The sequence below is a fragment of the Oryx dammah genome, unplaced genomic scaffold, assembly GCF_014754425.2.
Source record: "Oryx dammah isolate SB20612 unplaced genomic scaffold, SCBI_Odam_1.1 HiC_scaffold_10, whole genome shotgun sequence".
In the NCBI taxonomy this organism is placed as follows: Eukaryota; Metazoa; Chordata; class Mammalia; order Artiodactyla; family Bovidae; genus Oryx; species Oryx dammah.
Genome location: NW_024070194.1, coordinates 18913251 through 18935740, shown reverse-complemented (window position 1 = coordinate 18935740; position 22490 = coordinate 18913251). Strand labels below are relative to the sequence as shown.

General features: G+C 38.8%; 1 protein-coding gene across 2 annotated transcripts in view; it reads right to left on the bottom strand.

Annotated features, from left to right (window-relative positions):
* Positions 1-22057, bottom strand: part of LOC120868679 (transient receptor potential cation channel subfamily C member 4 associated protein) — a 69950-nt gene extending 47893 nt beyond the window's left edge. For both annotated transcript variants that reach the window (XM_040247470.1, XM_040247471.1), the window contains exons 1-3: positions 21869-22057; positions 8222-8350; positions 5763-5879 (exon numbers count right to left, since the gene is read on the bottom strand). In XM_040247470.1, coding sequence (XP_040103404.1) covers positions 5763-5879; positions 8222-8350; positions 21869-22036 — 414 coding nt within the window. In that variant the 5' untranslated portion in view covers positions 22037-22057. The remainder of the gene's footprint in view (positions 1-5762; positions 5880-8221; positions 8351-21868) is intronic.
* Between the last annotated feature and the right edge of the window lie 433 nt (positions 22058-22490).

The window sequence follows — 22490 nt, the reverse complement described above, 5'->3', positions numbered from 1 at the left end:
TTACAAACTCTAGGATACACTTTCCAGTGTTACATTAGGGGTTTGTTCAAGTTGACAAGGAATGGTCTAGCCACCACTCCACTTCAGCTAAGCATTAGGCAGCATGTTGAAAAGGGAATTACTTTGGAGCCTTTCTGGGGATTGGCAGCAGGAGAAATACAGAACTTTGAAAGATACTTTTAGAAGCAAGATGACAAGAGTATTCAGCAAGAAGAAATGGACCCAAATAATGGTTAGTGAAGAACAAAATGATCCAAGCCAAAGCCTCTATCTGTAAACAGACTGAGATTCTTGGAGAAGCTAACCTAACTCAAAGCAGGGAAGAAAAACTCCACAAAATCAAGAACTAATGATCTGAAGATGTCCTAAGATGGGACATGTACCTCCAACAGAAAAGCCTCGTTCCCACTGCAAATAAGACACCAGGCTAAAGACTCCTATCTTCTTTTTCCTCCCAGGAACACACTGGTTTCTATTAAGCAAATTCTTTGATGAACGATTCAGAAGTAAAGGCCCTTCAAACTGGCCAGTAAGTAAATGCGACAGGACCGCTAGGACTGCTAAAGAGGGAATGGTGGGCAACAGTTGAAGGAATACAGTCTATGACTCATGCTATGGATGTAAATGTTCAACACTCAAACTTTGCTTTGGGGAAAATGGCATCTTTTGAAATGTTTTTTCAAATTGAAGTAATAATATGATAGCAAACACTCTCTTCCAACAACACAAGAGGAGACTACACATGGACATCACCAGATGGTCAATACCGAAAACAGACTGATTATATTCTTTGCAGCCAAAGATGGAGAAGTTCTATACAGTCAGCAAAAACAAGACCAGGAGCCGACTGTGCCTCAGACATGAACTCCTTATTGCCAAAATCAGACTGAAATTTAAAAAAGTAGGGAAAACCACTAGACCATTCAGGTATGACCTAAATCAAATCCCTTATGATTATACTGTGGAAGTGAGAACTAGATTTAAAGGACTAGATCTGATAGACAGAGTGCCTGATGAACTATGGACAGAGGTTCGTGACATTGTACAGGAGACAGGGATCAAGACCATCCCCAAGAAAAAGAAAGACAAAAAAGCAAAATGGCCATCTGAGGAGGCCTTACAAATAGCTGTGTAAAGAAGGGAAGCGAAAAACAAAGGAGAAAAGGAAAGATACATCCATTTGAATGCAGAGTTCCAAAGAATAGCAAGGAGAGATAAGAAAGCCTTCTTCAGTGACCAGTGCAAAGAAATAAGAGGAAAACAATAGAATGGGAAAGACTAGAGATCTCTTCAAGAAAATCAGAGATTCCAAGGGAACATTCCATGCAAAGATGGGCTCAATGAAGGACAGAAATGGTATGGACCTAACAGAAGCAGAAGATACTAAGAAGAGGTGGCAAGACTACACAGAAGAACTTTACAAAAAAGAGCTTCACAACCCAGATAATCACAGTGGTTTGATCATTCATCTAGAACCAGACATCCTGGAATGTGAAGTCAAGTGGGCCTTAGGAAGCATCACTACAAACGAACCTAGTGGAGGTGATGGAATTCCAGTTTAACTATTTCAGTCCTGAATGATGATGATATGAAAGTGCTGAAGTCAATATGCCAGCAAATTTGGAAAACTCAGCAGTGGCCACAGGACCGGAAAAGGTCAATTTTCATTCCAGTCCCAAACAAAGGCAATGCCAAAGAATGCTCAAACTACCGCACAATTGCACTCATCTCACACGCTAGTAAAGTAATGCTCAAAATTCTCCAAGCCAGGCTTCAACAATATGTAACAGTAAACTTCCAGATGTCCAAGCTGGTTTTAGAAAAGGCAGAGGAACCAGAGATCAAATTGCCAACATCCGCTGGATCATCAAAAAAGCAAGAGTTCCAAAACAACATTCCAGAAAAACACCTATTTCTGCTTTATTGACTATGCCAAACCCTTTGACTGTGTGGATCACAATAAACTGGAAAATTCTGAAAGAGATGGGAATACCAGACCACCTGAACTGCCTCTTGAGAAATCTGTATGCAGGTCAGGAAGCAACAGTTAGAACTGGACATGGAACAACAGACTGGTTCCAAACAGGAAAAGGAGTACGTCAAGGCTGTATACTGTTACTCTGCTTATTTAACTTATATGCAGAGTACATCATGAGAAACGCTGGACTGGAAGAAACACAAGCTGGAATCAAGATTGCCGGGAGAAATATCAATAACCTCAGATATGCAGATGACACCACCCTTATGGTAGAAAGTGAAGAACTAAAGAGCCTCTTGATGAAAGTGAAAGAGGAGAGTGAAAAGTTGGCTTAAAGCTAAACATTCAGAAAACTAAGATCATGACATCTGGTCCCATCACTTCATAGCAAATAGATGGGGAAACAGTGGCAGACTTTATTTTAGGGGGCTCCAAAATCACTGCAGATGGTGACTGCAGCCATGAAATTAAAAGACGCTTACCCCTTGGAAGCAAAGCTATGGCCAACCTAGACAGTATATTAAAAAGCAGAGACATTACTTTGCCAATAAAGGTCTGTCTAGTCAAGGCTATGGTCTTTCCAGTAGTCATGTATGGATGTGAGAGTTGGACTATAAAGAAAGCTGAGCACTGAAGAACTGATGCTTTTGAATTGTGGTGTTGGAGAAGACTCTTGAGAGTCTCAGGGACTGTAAGGAGATCCAACCAGTCCATCCTAACGGAAATCAATCCTGAATATTCATTGGAAGGACTGAAGTTGAAGCTGAAACTCCAATACTTTGGCCACCTGATATGAAGAGCTGACTCATTTGAAAAGACCCTGATGCTGGGAAAGACTGAAGGTGGGAGGAGAAGGGGACAACAGAGGATAAAATGGTTGGATGGCACCACTGACTCAATGGACATGAGTTTGAGTAAACTCTGAGAGTTGGGTGATGGACAGGGAGGCCTGGCGTGCTGCAATCCATGGGGTCACAAGAGTCGGAAACGACTGAGCGACTGAACTTAAAAACATGATAGAGCAAACAGTATAAACTGTAAACACACAGCTCCAGTTTTCACAAAGTGCATCTCATTCCAACACAGTCAACACCCAGATCAAGATACAACACAACCACAACACCCTGAAAGCCTCCCTCATGCTCCCAGTAACAGGGGAAAGGACAGGTATCTGAGAGAAAAGCAGCAGGATCCCTATGTAATCCTCACTCATTACATAGAGATAAATTTCAAGTGGTGCAAAAATTAATCATACATGATAAAAACTTTAAAGTATTAGATGGAAGTAAAGACATAGTTTATAACTCAACAATGGGCAAAGAAAAACTCTGAACCCAGGAACGGAAAGACTGATCAGTTTGACAACTTAAAAAGTAAACCTAAGGAGTTCCACATTAAAGTGTATCATAAACAAAGTCAAAATTCAATTTTCAAACTAGGGAAAAAAATCGAACACTTATGACAAAGGACCTTTAAAAACTGAGTATTTACAAGTTACTATAATCTGCACGTTAGTGTCTTCTGAAAATCACGCTAAATCTTAATGCCCACTGTGATAGCATTAGGAGGTGGGGCCTTTGGGGGTGATTAGGTTTGAGGGGAGGGCGCTCACGAATGGTGTTACACCTTATGAAAGAGGCTCCAGAGATTCCCCAGCCCCTTCATCATGTGTGGACACAGGGAGAAGCTGGCAGTTTGTAACCCAGAAGAGGACCTTCACGAGACACCAAATCTGCCAGTGCCATGAATTTGGACTTCCCAGCCTCTAGAACTTTGAAAAATAAATCTGTTGTTCATAAACTACTCAATCTGTGGATTTTGCTATAGCAGCCTGAACTAAGACAAAAATCAATAAGAGAAGGTGAATCAATTAGAAATCAATATTTCTAATAAACAAATAGAAAAAAAAGGAACTACTTATAAACACATGAAAAGATATTCAATTCCACTCATAGAAAGATATAAATTTTTAAAACTATACAGAGACTATATAAAGGGCTCTCAGAATTCATAATAACAATATTTTCCAAAGAAGACAAACAAATGACTTAGAAGCACATAAAATAATGTTCAACAGCATTAGGCAACAGGAAAATGCAAATCAAAACCACAATGAAGTAACATTTCACACCCATTAGGATGGCTATAATCCAAAGTAGAGAGAATAGCCAGTGTTGAAGAGGATGTGGAAAAATTAGAACCCTTGTGCATTGCTGGTGGGTATGTAAAATGGTGCAGCTGCTTTGGAAAACAGTCTGATAAATCCCCAAAGAATTAAATACAAGAGCTACTATATGACCCATCAACCCGACTTCTAGGTATATACCCAAGATTAATAGAAAGGTATTTCTACACACAAACCTGTACACAAATGTTAAGAGCAGCATTATTTGTAATAGTCAAAAGGTAGAAATAGCCCAAGTGTCCACTAACTGACAAGTGAACATACAAAATGTGGTATATCCACACAGTAGAGTATTATTCAACCATAAAATAGAATAAAGTGCTGAAACATGCTATAATGGGGATGAACCTTGAAAACATTAAACTAAGTGAAACATACCAATAACAAAAGATCACATATTATGTGACTCTGTTCACATGAAATGTCCAAGACAAGGTTATCTATAAAGACAAAGTGGAGGAACAGTTGCCTATGACGGGGCTGGTGGTTGGAGGAGTGGGAGAGTGACAGCTTAAACTTATGGTTTCTTTTCTGGGTGATAAAAATGTTCTACTAGAGTGACTGTGGTGGTGGTTTCACATATCTACAAACACACTAAAAACTACTAAGTTGTACACTTTAAATGGGTGAATTATATGATGTGAACTGTATCTCAGTAAAACTTAAAAAAGCTATGAGGAAATATCATTTTTCTCATATCTGCTTAGCAAATATTTAAAATACTTAAAACATATTGCTTAGTGAAGGAAGCTACTATGTGTTGGTAACATTCTATTTCATGGTTTGGGTGGCAAAGGTGAACTTATAGTTACTGACATACTTCACTGTATGCAAGTTATACCTCAATAACAAAGTCCATAAAAATACACATACGCACACCGTGTTGGTGATGGAGTGGATAAAAAGACACTCTTCTTCTTTGTTACTGGGGATACAAGTTGATAAAAGTCTCTTAGGTACATAAACTGGTAAGTTTATAAACAATAAAAGATATATGCTTTGATTCTAAAAGTATAACATGTACAAAAACTTTCACTGCAACCTTGTTTGTTATAGGAAAGGTGTTGAGAAAGCTAAATGTCCATCAACTAAGTCCTGGGTAAATAATGGTATAATCATACCAGGGAATACTATATAGCTGTTAATAATAATGAGGCTGATTTACACATATTAAAATGAATCTACCCCCAAGTTACAGAATCACATGAAAAAAGCAAGCAAGGTACCTGTATATATGATATGCTACTTCTATGTGGGGAGAATATAAACCTAAGGTGGGGGCAGTCAGGGTAACTATTTACACACACACACACACATATATATATTACATCTCTGGAAGGACAAAGAAGAAACTAGTAATCACAGCTGAACTAGGAAACATTAACTTTGTGCCTTAAAAAAGTTGATATTATTATCAATTCCCATAAATCAACTCTTTCAATGTAAAAGCTATGGTATTTCAACACAGGTGAATATCATGGAGCTTCTAAAGGAGAGAATTCTGAAATGCTTGCTATAAATTCTAAAACGCTTCCTAATTCCCATTTTGAAAGTTCCCAAGCCATTAAATAGCAGTAGTAATAATAAACAATGACTTACATCAACACCTCCAAACAAGTCAAAAATATAAGTATTTGGATAAGTGGTTTCTTGGGTAAGTTTCCTCTCTTCAGTAACAAATGCCATAGCCTCCATGGAGAGAAGAGGAGAAATTTCCTAGTGAAAAAGGATACCAAGAGACACTGAGTTTTACTATCCAACACAAACCAGACACCAAAAGAACAGTTTGCATTTTAGTCACAACTTGAATTCCCATGAGGCCAAAAACAGCCTCCACAATGAATTAAAAAAAAAAAAAAAAAGCCAACTTACAGAAAAGCTGATATGATAAAAGTTGTTGTAATCGTAGTAGAAGCTAACTTATTAAATGTTTATTATGTACCAGGCATGGTTCTTCATAAGTTACCTCTTTTAATCCTCACAGCTTTATGCTGCAACAGTAATGTACTGGGCCCAATTTTACAGATAAGGAAACTAAGACACAAAGAAGTTGTCAGTGTCAAACAGGGTAATGTGATAAAGTCAGGACTTAAACCTAGGGATGTCTGGCTCCTGAGTCTATGCTTACAAAAGAAAGCATACCTATTGTGGGTCAAACAGGAGAAAGAATAGGAAGAATACAGGGTCCTTGCTCTCTTCTTAGGAACCTCAAGGGAAGACAGAACCCACTGGACTAGAGCAGTAGTTCTCATACAGTGGTGAGCATCCAATCACCTGAAGGACATGTTAAAACCCAGACTGCTGGGTCCCATCTGCAGTTTCTGATTTAATGGGTCTGGGCTGGGGCCTGAGAATGTGCATTTATCCTAAGTACCCAAGTCATGTTGATGTTGGTCCAAGTACCACTCATCAAAAAAAAGCAGAACTCTCTTACAGATAACCTATTACATGACAAGCACCGGATTTGTATACTTAAGTCCATTTAATCCTTAAAATAATTCAATGAAGTGAGTATAGTTTGATCCATTTTACAGATTAAAAAACAAAAATCACAAAGTTGTACAAGGTCACATAATTAGTGGGAGAACTACTTCCTCTGGGTTTCATTTCTCTCATTTATAAAACTAGAATGTAATTCTGCAGGCAACACTGTACAATGGAAGCTGGTTTCAGGAGTAGGACAAATCTGGGCTCATCATAATGATAACCACATGACGGTGGGTGGATTATGCTGAGTCTGTTTTCTCAACTGAGAAAGGAAATGGAGAAGACATCTGGATTTTCCTGCTCAGTATCTCCTTTTCTCTTCTTCAGGTAACAGCCCTACTTCTGTGGAAGAATACGAGGCCACACACAGATGTCAAGATAAGAAATAGACTGCCTAACTCTATTTGGCCCCTGAATTCACATCTGTGCTTTCTGAAGATGTGAGACAATAAATAATCTTTTTCGCTAATCTGAGTGGGTTACTGTTACATGCAATCAAAGTATTTTGGACTAATCTACTAATACCACCCATCTCACAGAGTTATCATAAAAATTAAATATGCCTGGTACATAGTAAATTCCACATATTTGCTGAATGCATAAAGAAATGATCATATAGCAAGCACTCACAAATACAAATTTCCCTCTTTCATCTACCTCATATCTCAGAGATTTTGCAGGAATCAAATGAAATAACGTATAATTCTTCACAAAATGTTTTCAAGCAAGCATAAGACACAGTAATTATTTCTATCCTAAATCAAACTGTGAGAAGATCAAGAACACAAACGTCTTTTTATAAATTTTTACTTGGGAATGATTTTCAATTTACAAAAAAAGCTATGTAGACAAAACATCTCTTCTGAAAGGTAAAGATTAAACTTATCTGGCCCTATTAATAATTATAAATGATTTATGTGAAATAATAAACAGAACTTCACATATGAAAAACATATTTTATTATGATCAAATATAACTTGAATAGATTTTAGCTACATTAGAGCCAGTAATCTAAACTCAAAGTTGGACCTGCTTTCCCAGTATGAAGTCTGACCTACTAAATCAGAAATTCTACTGGCAGGGCCCACCATTAACAAGGCTTCCAGGTGACTCTGATACACACTCCAGATTTGAGGACTGACTGCCCTGGATGTCTCTGCACTCTTTCCAAGTCCCTTCACCTTCAGATGTCGGTCATACTTATCAACAACCACAAGGCCACTTCCTTGAAGTCTCACCAAAATGGGACCTTTTAAATCCCATTGAAAAAGAATATATCCCAATCCCAGGGCAAGGCCTCCTTAATTAGGCAAGTACTAGGACAAAACAAGTGTGAATAAAACCCAGAAGTATATACACCGGGAACTTAATGGTGATTATCTCTGGGTGGTGGGATTATAGGTGATTTTTATTTTCTTCTTTGCACTTTTTCTGAACTTCCCAAATTTTCTACAGCTTACTCAATAAATACAGGCTATTTTAAAAAGCAGACTGAAGAAGAGGAGTAACCCAGATGTCTAGTATCACCTGGAGGCCCTGAATGCAGCCCCTCCAATGCCCCTAACAGTTACCTTGAGGATGTTTTGGCATTCAACGAAGTCACTGTGGAGGTGGCTGGTCGCATACAGCTTAAGGAGCAGCTGTGGAATTCCACTCCATTTGGACTGTTTGTCCCTTTCCGTCAAAAAAGTTTCAGTGAACTGTAAGTCCAAAGGAAAAAAAAAAAGAGGAAACTATTACTGGTGAGGAAAGAACTACTAGAACATACAGCAAAGGAGAGCAGCTGGCTCCCAAATCCACCCAGGACAAGTCAGTCAAAGGTCTTTTCAGAAACCTTCAGAAGTTCCCCGACAGCCTGTAAGGCCCAAGTCCAGCTCCTCGTTTATGATACACCCCCTTCCTGTTCTATCACCGACTTTCCTCTCTTAACTTCTTCTTTGCCCAATGCACACTCTAGGCTCCAAAATGTATGTGTTCTCTCCCTATGCTTTGCATGTGTTTATTCCCCCATACATGGCTCTGTATAGACATACAGGTATGCCACCTGTATGGGGAGAAAATAAACCTAAGGTGGGAGCAAGAGGGGTAATTATTCACACACACACACATACAGGTTTGAACTGCATGGGTCCATTTACATGAGAAATTTTTTTCAATAGTAAACATTACAGTACTACACAATCCATGGCTGGCTGAATCTACAGATGCAGGGAAACTGTGGGTACGGAAGGCTGACTCTTAAGTTATACAGTAATTTTGACTGTGAAGGGGCCCCTATGCCCCTGTGCTGTTCAAGGGTGGACTCTATGCCACAGAACATTTCTGGGCGTCTTTCCTACCTGGAAAGCTCCTCCTCCTCCCTGTCTCTTCTACCAGAAAGTTCCTTCCCCTTCAAAATGCAAGCCAAAAAAACAGAAACTTTCCTTGATAGGACTTCCTCTCTCTCCTTTCTAAGAGGGTCTGGGACCTTACCTAACATTTATCATACTGTATCATAATTACTGGTTCATTTGTCCTAACCACCGCCTGCCACTATAGAGCAGGTGCCAGGCTGTGTTTATTGTGCACGCCTTCTTTCTCTCAAAGAACGCCAGGCACGGAGCAGAGGCTCAGTAAGTGTCTGAAGGCATGAGCAATAGCCTAGTCTAATGACAGGTTCATTAATCATGGCAATGTCTATTTTGGGGATATGGTATTATCGGTGCCAGAAGTGAATTATTTTCATGTAGACTTGTCCCTCAGTTAGATCAAAAGCTCACTGCAGCTTACAAAGGACATGCAGGTCTTCAGTAACAGGTTGGCCTATCCTGATACACATCAGTACTCTGATCTTGGACAAGTCCCATTACTCTTCCTGAGCCTGTTTTCTTAAATTGTAAAAATAAAATAATTCAAGGGTCATGAAAGATAATGAAATGTTTCTGAGTATTTGTATTAGGGTGAACCATAGGAAATTACCATTTCTGTAGGTCTAAATGATTATCAAAATGTTATATTCTTCAAGCAAACTCAAATTAAGGCAAACCCCAAAACAATGGAAAAAAAAAACACCTTTCCCTTCCTTGAAAGGAAAAAGACAGAAAACAACAATGGCTTCATGGGACTAGGCAAAAGCAGTGCTTACAAGTTGATAGCTATAAACATTTATATTAAAAAGGAGAGCAATCTCAGATTATCTTATCTTCCATCATGAGAAACTAGGGGAAAAATGGAGTAAACCCAACCCAAAGCAAGCATGAGGAAATTAAAAAGATCCTTGCAAAAATAAGTGATATAGAGAAAAGAAAAATAACAGGAAAAAAAATCAACAAAATCAAATTTGGTTCTTTGAAAAGACCAACAATATTGAAAATAGTTACACTGACTAACTTACATTGACTCAAATTACTATATATTCAGGAATGAAAGAGGAAACAATTACCAATTTTAACAAGATAAAAAGGTTTAACATGGAAATACTAGGAGCAACTATATGCCAACAAACTACATAAATTAGATGAAACATACAAATTCTCAGAAGGACACAAATAACAGAAACTAACTTAAGAAGAAACAGAAAATCTGATATACCTAAAACAATTAAAGAGATCAAATTAGTGATTTAATACAAAAGGAAGAAAAAGAGGGAGGGATGAAGGAAGGAAACGACCCATAAAAAAAAGCCCAAGTGCAGATGCTTCACTAGTAAATTCTACTGAACATTTAAACAGAAATTGGCAAATTCTTCACAAACTCTTCCACAAACAGAAGAAGGAACACTTCCCAACTCATTCTATGAGGCTAGTGTTACCCTGATACCAAAACCAAAGACATTAAAAGAATACCTAGAAATAAACTTAATCAAGGAGGTGAAAGACCTATACTCTGAAAACTATAAAACAATGATGAAGAAAATTAAGGATGATACATAGAAATGGAAAGATATCCTGTGTCCTTGGATTAGAAGACTAGTTAAAACATCCATACACGCAAAGCAATCTACAGATTTAATGCAATCCCTATCAAAATAGCCATGGCATTTTTCACAGTACTAGAACAAATTCCTAAAATGTATATGGAACCACAAAAGATCCAGAACTGCCACAACCATCCTGGAAAAAAAAAAAAGAACAAAGCTTGTGGTATCACGCTCCCTGATTCAGACTATACTACAAAACTACAGGAACCAAAACTGCACAGTCCTGGCACATGGACGCAGACACACAGATCAATGGAACGAAACAGAAAGCCCAGAAATAAACCCACCACTTATGGTCAATTAATTTACAACAAAACCAACAAGAATATACAACAGTGAAAAGACAGCCTCTTTAATAAGCAGTGTTGGGAAAACTGTACAGCTATATGTAAAACAATGAAATGTGTAACACAACATTGCAAATCAACTATACTTCAATAAAATAAATTTTTTAAAAAAGAAATCTGAACATTTTTTCACACAATATAAAAAATAAATTCAAAATAGGTTGAAGACCTAAATGTAAGACCAGAAACCATAAAACTCTTAGAAGAGAAGAGAGGCAGAACACTCTCTGACATAAATCATTGCAGTATGTTTTTTGTATCTGTCTCCTCAGGCAAAAGAAACAAAAACAAATAAATGGGACCTGATTAAATTTAAAAGCCTTTGCACAGCAAAGGAAGCCATCAACAAAATGAAAAGGCAGAACCTACTGAATGAGAGAAAATACTTGCAAATGATATAACTAATAAGGGATTAATATCTAAAATATATAAACAGCTCACACAACTCAAATCAAAACTACAAAAAACTAATTAGCACAAATTAGCATAACATTATAAATCAACTATACTTCAACAGAAAAAATAGAGGAAAAAAATATAAACAACCCAATTTAAAAATAGGCATAAGACCTAAACGGACATTTTTTCAAAGGAGACCAACACAAACACTTAGAGCTAACAAATGAGTTTGGCAAGGTTTCAGGATACAAAATGAATATACAAAAATCACCTGAATTTCTATCCATCTGCAATGAACAATCCAAAAGTAAAAATAAGAAAGCAATCCCATTTGTAACAGCATCAAAAAGAATACTTATGAATAAATGTAACAAAATATAAGATCTATACAATGAAACACAAAACATCGTCGAAAGAAATTAAAGAAGTAAAGAATGCCTAAATAAATGGAAAACCATTCATGCTCAGAGATTGGAAGACTTAATATTTCTAATATGACAATATTCTCCATATTGATGAGATGGTTGGATGGCATCACTGACTCAAAGGACATGAGTCTGAATAAACTCCGGGAGTTGGTGATAGACAGGGAGGCCTGTTGTGCTGCAGTCTATGAGGTCCCAAAGAGTCGGCCACAACTGAGTGACTGAACTGATCAAAATTCCAGATGGCTTCACTGCAGAAACTGACACTACATTTAATAGCTACTCTCTATACATTCTTTGCAAGTATACAGAACATTTACAAAATGCACAGCTGCTGGGCCATGGAACAAATTTCAACACATATCTAAATGAATCAAAACACAAACTATGTTCTCTAACTGCAGTGCAATCAGCGTAAAATCTGTAACAGAAAGATAATTATAAAACCCTGATATTCATAAATTAAAAAGTATACCTCTTAAAAATGCATAGGTCAAAGAAGAAATCCAAGGAGAAATCTGAAAATATTCTGAAATAAATGACAATGAAAATACTACAGATCAAAATTTGTGGGGTCCAACTAAAGCTATGACTAGTGGCCAGGATAAACTTGACGCCAAAACCTGGTGAAAGGAAAATTATAGGCCATTCTCATTCATAAACACAGAAGGAAATAAATCCTAATAAGAAAATTAGGAATCAAATTTAGCAATCTATAAAAAGGATGAAGTTTTGAATCAGAAATTCAGATTTGGTTTAATATTTGAAAAGTTTACTCAGTGTAATTCATCATATTATTAACATAAAGGAAAACAATTATATTAACATCTTAATGTAGAAGTAGCATTTTGATAGAATTCAACACAGAAATTCAGAAAAGAAGTGAACTCATAAGAGTATCTACAGAAAATATTCAACAAACATCATACTTAACGGTTAAGTGTTTAAGGCTCTCCCTCTTAAATCAGTAACATGCCACTTCAATTCACTGTAAAGGAGCATCCCAAACAGTAGTTAGGTAAGAAAAAAAAGTTGTAAGATAGGAAGGGATAAAATAAAAGCTTCATTTGCAGATATACTTGCAGATGACTGTACACATACACAATCCAAGTATTAAAATACAGGAGCAATATAAACACTGCAGCAATACAAACCCAATCTTGCTTTTATATTACAGCTACAGCTAGAAAACATGACTTTTAAAATGCTATTTACAATACCACCAAATCATATCAAATGCCAAGGAATGAATCTAACAAAGACCACTACATAGAAAACTGTAAAATATCATCAAGAGAGATTAAGGAAGATTAAATCAGAGAAAAAGAGATGTAAGGGAAGGAGAGAATGAGTGTGCGGTATTGAATAGACTGAAAACAATCCCAATCAAAATCCTGTTGTAAAAATGTACATACTCATTCAAAAATGTATATGGAAATGGCAAAGGACCAAGAAGAGCCAAGGAATTCTTGAAGAAAAGCAGGAGAAGCTACTCTTCTGATTCAATATTCTATAACCAAAATCAACACATAAAATTACAGAAAATAAGACAATGTGATATTAGCATAAGGGAAAATGGGCAAATCAGAGAAACAGAACAGACATGAAACAGACATGAAAACAAACACTACAGAGCACTGGACGGACAAAAAAGACTCTTCAATAAATAACTGGTCAACTTGATCTCTCTATGGAAAAGCTCACACCACACCCAAAAATAAATTCCTAGCAGAACATGTATTTCAACGGCAAAGGCAAAACAGTAAAGCTTCTAGAAGACAAGCAGAGTATCTTCATGACCTTAGAGTAGGTAAAGATTTACTAAACAGAATACAAAAGGCACTAACCATAAGGGAAAATAGTGGTATTAAAATTAAGCACTTCTGTTTACCAGAAGATCTCTTGAGAGACTAAAAAGCCAAGCCACCAAATAAGAGATGATATCTGCCAAATATAACTACAAAGGGCTCATATCCAGCAAATAAAAAGAACTTTATTTTAAATGAAAAACCCCACCAGAAAAATATGTAAAAGATTTAGACAGGTAATCCACAAGACAGAAAGTCCAAATGGCCAATAAACTCCTGAAAAGATGCTTCACTAGTCATGAGGGAAACACAAACTCAAATCACGAGACGCTACTTCTCACACACTCGAATGACTAAAATTAAAAAGACTGGCAACACCACAGGTTAGTCAGAACATGGAACAGGAGCTCATATATACTGCTGGTGGGACTGTAAATTAGCACAACCATTTGGGAAACTGTTTAGCTGCTAATGCTAAACCTATGGATATCCTATAACCTAGCAATTCTATGTTTAAGTATACACCCCAAAGAAATTGCACAGATACGCTTAAAGAGAGAAGTACAAGAATGTTCACATAAACATTATTCAAAACCACCCAAAACTGGAAAGGTCCCAAATACTCATCAAAATTACAACAAATTAACTGGGGTTTAATACTATATAGCAATGAAAATGAATGAACTACTGGAGAAGGGAATGGCAAACCACTTCAGTATTCTTACCTTGAGAACCCCATGAACAGAATGAAAAGGCAAAATGATAGAATAGTGAAAGAGGAACTCCCCAGGTCGGTAGATGCCCAATATGCTACTGGAGGTCAGTGGAGAAGTAACTCCAGAGATGGCATCACTGACTTGATGGACAGGAGTTTGGGTGAACTCCGGGAGTTGGTGATGGACAGGGAGGCCTGGTGTGCTGCGATTCATGGGGTCGCAAAGAGTCAGACACGACTAAGCAACTGAACTGAACTGAACTGTGGTTTAATACTATACAGCAATGACAATGAATGAACTACAGCTTTACCTGTCATCACAGATGAATCTCACAATGTGGGCTGAAAGAAGGCAGAAGGCAGACGTAGTACATACTGTTTGATTCTATGTATGTATGTATGCATGTGCGTGCTCAGGCGTGTCCAACTCTTTGCGACCCCATGGACTATAGCCTACCAGGCCCCTCTGTCCATGGGATTTTCCAGGCAAGAATACTGGAGTGGGTTGTCGATTTCCTTCACCAGGGAATCTTCCCAACCCAGGGATGGAACCCTCGTTTCCTGGATTGGCAGGCAGAGTCTCTACCACTGTGTCACCTGGGAAGCCCTGATGCTATTTGTATAAAGTATAAAAACTAGTATGACTAAATGCAAAGTTAGAAGTGAGACTAGTGATTTCATTTGCGGGGAAGACGAGTAGAGAGAGAGGGTAGTAAGGAGTACAGAGGTGATGCAGTATTTGCTACACAGTAGATAATTTTGAGCTGTTCATTTATCTTTGTGCATTTCAACACAGAAAGTTTGGTAAATGCCTAAAATAAAATAATCTTATGTACTGATTATGGAAGGATCTCTAAAATACATTTGTAAGTGAAAAAAGCTAGAAGCACTAGTATGTATACATACTACACAATAGTATGTATAGTACAGTATCACTTGTATAAGGAAGACTACAGCGACATATTTGCTTTCCTAAGCTTAGATAGAGGGATCCACCAGAAATCAGTAACCAGAGTTGCATCTAGGAGTAGAACTGGAGGGAGACAGCAGAGGTGGCAGCAGGCCATTTTTAAGGCAGACTGACTTTCCTCCCTTTTGTACATGTGTCTATGTTACTCAAAACAAATGTTACCTCCGGCAGGGAGGGACTGACATGAAAGGGGCATTAAATATATTAATAACTTCTCAAATTTGGCCATGGGTACATGTTTACTGTGGCAACACACTGGTATTACTTATTACAGCTTTTTAAAGGTCAAACATTTAACAATAAACTTAAAAAAAAAAAAGCTAACTGTACACACAATGGCATACTGTGGATGTCCAATAAATGTTAGCTACGTTCCCCACCCTAATCCCAAATATCTAAACTTACCTCCCACTGATCTCCCACAGGAGCACTTCACTTTCTCTTCTGTCTTCTAATGGCCAGTTATCGGGACTTTCTCAATGGTGTTCCTGAGAAATATCTACGCTACTGTTAAAAGTCTACTCATTCTTCAGAACCAACTCACGTCTCACTTATTCTATGAAGTTCTCCAAAGCAACCATAGCCCAAATTTCAAAGGAGAGAAAATGTCTTTTAAAAATAGGAAGATCCTAAGAGAACACTCAGTGAAATCATTTTGCAGAAGGGTTAGTCAGGTGATAGACATGACTTCATTATAGTTGTTACATGTTTTAATGTACATCTACCAAAGTGTACCCACAATGCATAAGAAGACTTTCATCAATGCATATTATAGCTAAAACTACAGAAGACAAGCTCTTAGGAGGTAAGGAGTGGGAATATAGGTCATGCACAAAGGTTGGGGAATGAGAACAGAACCTTTCGACAGTTACACCAAATGCTTAAAGATAATGGAATAATATGCCATTAAAACTTTAAGGGAAAATAACTTCTAACTTAGAATTATATACCCAGCTAAACTAAATACTCAAGTATAAGAAAAAAAAGACATTTTCAGACATACAAACTTAAAAGAAAGTTACCTCCCATGTTTGCTTTCTTAGGTGGCTACAAGAGAATGTACTCCAAGAAAAAGGAACACAGAATTCAGAAAACAGAGATCCAAAACATGAGAAAAAGAAATAAAATGTCCTGAATTTGGTGAAGGGAAACCCCCAAAATTCAGCTATACAGCTGTTCTAAGTAAGTAACTAGTCCAAGCTGAAGCAGGCCAGAGGGTTCCAAGAAGAATTTCTTTTTTAAAAGAAAAAAGTAGGAGTTTTAGAATTTGGTAGTAAATTGTAATAAAAAGTAAAGCAAATTTTATACGGATGATTACAGTGAAAGAAGCCAGACTCAAAAGTCTACATATGGAATGGTTCCATTTCTGTGACAGTCAGTAAAACAGCATAATAGGATAGACAACAGATGAGCAGTTGCCAAGGGATGGTGGTGGGGAAGGGTAGACCACTACAGGGGAACTTTCTGAATCTTAACTACAGTGGTGGTCACACAACCATGTGTGTTTGTCAAAACTTACAGAACTATACACTGAAAGGGTGAATTCTACTATACCTAGGTCTCAATTTAAAAAGTAGGGGAAGAAAGGGCAGCTTTTAACTAAGAAAAACACATTATACAGAATATAATTGTTGCATACTATATGGCTCTGCCGTAAACAATTATATCTTATCCCTATCATCATAAAGAAAATACCAATGGCCAAAACTGACATAACCACATTAGGAGAATCCCAGAGACCAAATGTGTGGCACAGGGTGCTGTGAATTAAACCCTAATCCTCTACAAGAGGAAGAGAATAGATAACCTTTAAAACTGTACAGTCAAGTATTAGCCTTATGTCATTTAGAATATTGGCTTTCCTGTTTCGTGGACTCTTCGCCTGCAAAAGAAAACAGCCACAGTGTGGACAGTGACTGCCTGGGGAGAGTGGAACTTGGGGTGAAAAGTGGGGGCACTGCTATTATTTTTTACAAGGTTCATGATACCCAGAGATTCTCCAAATCACATTCAAAATATTCAACTTCACATGGAATTTCTTTTACTACTACCAGTTTGTCTTACAAGGCATTTACTCTCATTTAAAAATAATCATCTGGATTTTGTTTTCCTGTGAACATCTGAGTAGTATGATGAAAAGAGCCACCATCCAGGCATCTTCAAAGCTGAATTTTTGGCAGGTGTTGTATGGGTTTTTTCTCTTGGAGTACTTGTGGTTTGACAGTTTACAGGAGTGATAATCTCTTACATCATGCTGCCTAAGCTGTCAACCTATTTAGTAAATGTGACACTTCCAGACATTTACAGTTTTTGTTGACTTATTTTTGCCTTTAGTGCTTTTCTTTTTAAATAAATGCTGAACTCCATAAACATAAAATGTATATTTTATTTGTTTAGTTCTAAGTGTAAGATATCAAATGCCTTGAAATAAATTAAGTGCAAGTAAACAGCATTTTTCAAGATTAATGAAAATTAAATACCTTTAATTAATGAAGATAAAAGACATTGTTAGATTATTCTGGTAATATTAACCAATGAATGCTTGCATCCACTTTAACGGGATCTGTTATGTTTTAATATAATTAAAAGTGAATTTTATGGTTTGTGAATATACAAAGCTGTTTAAATATTATCCATATTTTTAAAAGAATTTATCCTACTGGGGGGCTTTCAATATCAAATTATCCTTGACAGGCGAAGAAGACAGTATTTGATTTGAACCTCTAGGTTTCAAATGTTAATGCTTAGAACAAGGCTGAAAGAGGCAGTACCAATTGAAAATTAAAAAAAAAAAAAAAAAGAGGGGGTCAATCTAAAAAGATACATATGAGGTAAATAACACTCAGGTAGAATTTAGATATACCAATAATTACGAAGGAAGTGATGACTGGAATTTGGGAAACAGAACAGGATGCCATAACCCAGCCTATCATTAGATTTCCAAACTGAAGTGGTTTATCTCTAGGTGTGGTGGGTCATGACCTGTTGAGTTGCCCTGCCTAGTCTATCCCTTTCCCGCAATTCCCACTGACCATGCAGGGTCCTGTGCACCCCTGGGAAGGAAACTGGATTTGATACCAACTGCCATGGGATGCCACTGGAGGGTTTTAGGCAAGGGATTATAAGATCTGATTTGTTTTAGGAATCAAATGTGCTGATAAATCTGGACAGGCTCTGTAAACACTAAAGCATCATACCAGCATATTTTATTACCCTGACAGAGGACAAACTGAAAGGCAGAGATGAAAATAAGGCACACTAAAATCCAAGTAGGATAGGCCCATTTTAAACCATTCAGCCTGGAGTCTTCTCCCACGCTCCTCTCAAGTTCCATTTGGGACTTGAGGAAGATCAGATTAGGTGGGCTGTATTTGCTATATTAAGTTTTTGAGGTGCCCATTAGATGTCTGTGTGGAGATGCTGAGAAAGTATTTGGATATATCCAACTGGAGCTAAAGGGGGGGAACCAGGATAGAAATATAGATTTAGGATCTATCAGAATATAGTTTTGCTAAAAACAATACTTGCTAATCTTTATAGCATGCCTACTATATTTCAGACACCATTTTAAGTGCTTTACATGTATAAATGCTCTTGGTCCTTACCACAGCCTTACCAAGCTAGAGCCCATGATTATCTCTATTTTATAAATGAAGTAACTGAGGCAAAGAGAGATTAAACTACTTGTTCAAAGACACACAGCAAGTATGTACCAGAGCTGGGATTCAAACCTAAGTAATCTGACTCCAGAACTCTTTAAAGCCATGGGACTGTGTGGGATATACAAAGAGACAGCACTGAGAAAGACAAAGCCCTCAGATACAGTATTTCAAGTCAAACAATTTCCTGAGTCCTGAGGATCAAATGACTGGTGCTGTTTCAGGCTCTGCAGACACATAAAAAAATAAAACACAGTCTTTCAAGAGGCCTAGTCTCAGATCTATGAGCTGATGACAACGATTTACTGAGCATCTACTATATGCCATATACTGGGCAAGCTTTTTAGATATATTATTCTACTTACTCCTCCCCCAACAGCACTAAGAAGATGTTACCATTGCCATTTTAGAAAGAACGAAACTGAGGTTAAGAGAGGTTATATAACCTAGCAATAAATGACAGAACTATGGTTCAATACAGGTCCATCTTACTTCAAAATCTGGTTTTTCCCAAGGAGTTCCTGTTACATGCTACAACACGGATGAACCTTGAAGACATTGGGCTAAGTTAAATAAGCCAGGCACAAAAAAACAAACAATGCATGATTCCACTTATATGAGGTATTTAAAATAATCAAATTCATGGAAACAGAAAGTAGTAGAACGGTGGTTACCAGGGGCTGTGAGAAGGGGAAAAGAGTAGTTTAATGGCTCAAGTTTCAGATTTACAAGATGAAAAAATTCCGGAGATCTGCTTCACAACAGTGTGAATACTTACTGACTGCACACTTAAAAATGAATGAGTTGGTAAACTTTACATTATGTGTTTAAAACACAAAGAAGAAAATTTTAACCTGGTCTTTCCAAGTATTCCACAGGCCATAAGAGAATATACTCACTGTGTCATGGAAATACCTGTGAGGAAATCATTTATTCTGCAATGTGGGGGAGGAAAAAGAGTGAAACAAGGAAGAGATCAAAGAAAGTTACTAAGAAGCGACACATTTGAAAGATGAAGATCCCCACTTTATCTTCACTATAGTTTTGGGAAGGAACCTCAGTTTCAGCTTCTGATATAGCTCCCACACCTGTATTGTATACAACTTGATTACCATACTAATGGTGGTAATTAATGTGGTAATCAATTATTACCACAGACTATAAATGGGGCTCAAGAACATTCCAGCACCTTCTATCTGATGAGTTCCTCCAGTCTCCTTCCACTCCAAGTCGTCCAGCATTGGGTACAAATAAATGTAAAGAACTTAATTTTCTTTCATTCATTGAGTTAAAGAACTTTGGTGGCTCTCTATTGCTCTCAGAACACAGAAGATTATCAAGAAGAGTGTTTAGGAGCAAATTACCTAATCTTTCTGAGCCTAAGTTTCTTCATCGGTGTTAAGAGATGAGTTCTGACACTTGATTCAAAAGACTTGAGAATGAAATAAAGACACTGTATAACTTGCACAATGCTTGATCCAAAGTATGTACTCAATAAAGGTGAGTTGAGTTCCCTTTCTGCCCATTCCTACCTACTCAGGTCAGTAAGAGTCTTTGGGTTAAAGGACAGAGCAAGTATTTCCAGGATCTTAAGGAAGATAGAGAAGAATGCAAAGGGAAAAAAGTTGCTCATCTATGGTTATCTTATGGCAAGGAAAATACTGCTCACCCAGAACTGCTTCTTCATCTGTAACCCTATACAAACACACACACACACATATATGTCCTTTTAACCATATAATATTAAAATGGTTCAAAACTAAGTTACTATGAAAAATCTCACTCTCATTCTCTCCCTCATCTACCCAATTCCCACTCCACCAATCACTTTATTAGTTTCCTGTACATACTTAAAAGTTTCTTTATGCAAAAGCTGTCCTTAAGTTAAGCTAATGTTTTACAGGGGTGTTTACAAGGTAACTTCCGGGAACAAGGTGAGGGGGAAGGGGAGGGGCAAACAAACTTGGTCTTATTCATCCTGATTTACCCTAAAGCAGTGTCCTTCATTCATTAAAAAAACAAAACAAAACTAATCATATAATAGGCACGTAGAGTAAGCTAGATAACAAGTACTGCATTATTAACTGATTACCCTTCAGCTTTTTACTATGCACCAGAAACGCATTTAATGCTTTACACAATTGTCTTTGATCCTCACAACCCCTTAACAGGTTGGTTACTAATTATCATCTTCATTTTACAAATGAGGAAACTGAGGCACAGAAAGGTAAACTTGCCCAACCAAGAGACAGCAGGGTTCTGAATCCAGGCCTGACTCCAGAACCCTAGCTGTTAACCATGACGCTTTACACACGCAACACAGATACAGTCCCTGCACCCGTTGGAGCTCAGCCGAAATGTAAGATACAGGCGAGAAAAAGAGTAGACAACAAAGAAATATGTAATTAGAGACTAAGAAAGTAATGTAAACCACACGAACTCTGGGCTGTAACTGAATAACAATGGGGACCTACTTTAGAAGCGGGGGAGGGGTTATGTCAAGGAAAGGCCTCTCCGAGAGAATGACATTTATGATGACTTGGGAACCCTTTGGTGGCTGCAATGATGACCCACCGCCCAGTTCAACGCGGAGAAACTCGCGGCCCGTAGAGGCTAAAGCAAACTCGCCCAGGGTCCCCCAGACGTGCAGACGTGGCGCAAGGAAGGGAGGATCCAGGAGCTGGGCCCAGGACTCGTACACGCCATCAGTGCCCGATGCAGCCCAGCCCGGCTCGGCCCCTAACCCGGAGCCTCTAGCCCGCCGCTGCCCACTGCCCCGCCGCGGCTGACAGCGTCGGGACAGCCTTCAGAGAGGCCCAGCGACTGGCCAAGAGGGGTCAGGCCCGTACTGCGGCGGCCTGGAAAGGCCTCTTCCCCGGCCCCCCGCCAGCTCCCGCCCGGTCCACCCCGCCCCGCCCCTCCGGGCCGGCTTCATACCTGCACGGCCCGGGCCAGGCCCCGGCCGGTCAGCTGGCCCTGCCGCAGCTGCAGCAGAATGTTACCCGGCCGCGGCCGGCCGCCCCATCCGCCCCAAGCCGCCACCGTTGACGCCGCCCGTCGCCCTCGGCCGGCCCCAGACCCAGCAGCCGCCGGCGCCGCCGCCATGTCTCCTCGTCCTACAAACAGGAAGCAAGCGGCCCCGGGGCCGCGGAGATTTCTACGGGGCGGCAGAGGGGTCGCCGCAGCGCCCCCAGTGGGCTGACGGCGGAGGCGCAGGCCGCGTGGCAGGGGCTGTGCGTGCCGCGGTGGCTGCTGGGAAATGTAGTCTTGCTCCCAAGCGGGCCGTTGAGAGAGAGGCGTTTCTTGCGCCACTTGTCCTTCTGGCCCCTCGGTCCAGCATTTCACTGAGGTCCCTCCAGGTCGAAGACAAGTCCCTGCGTGCGCAGTCTCCCATTTCTTGCCAATTTGGGGAGGTAAGAGTTAAATGACTAGGAAAAGATCTTGGGTTCCAGACCAGGAATCAGGCCGCCTGGTCTGATTCCCACCTGCTTCTTTCTGCTTAGACTCGCCACGGACCTCCCCGAGCCTCATTTTCCCGAGTTCATTCAAGCGGTAGTTC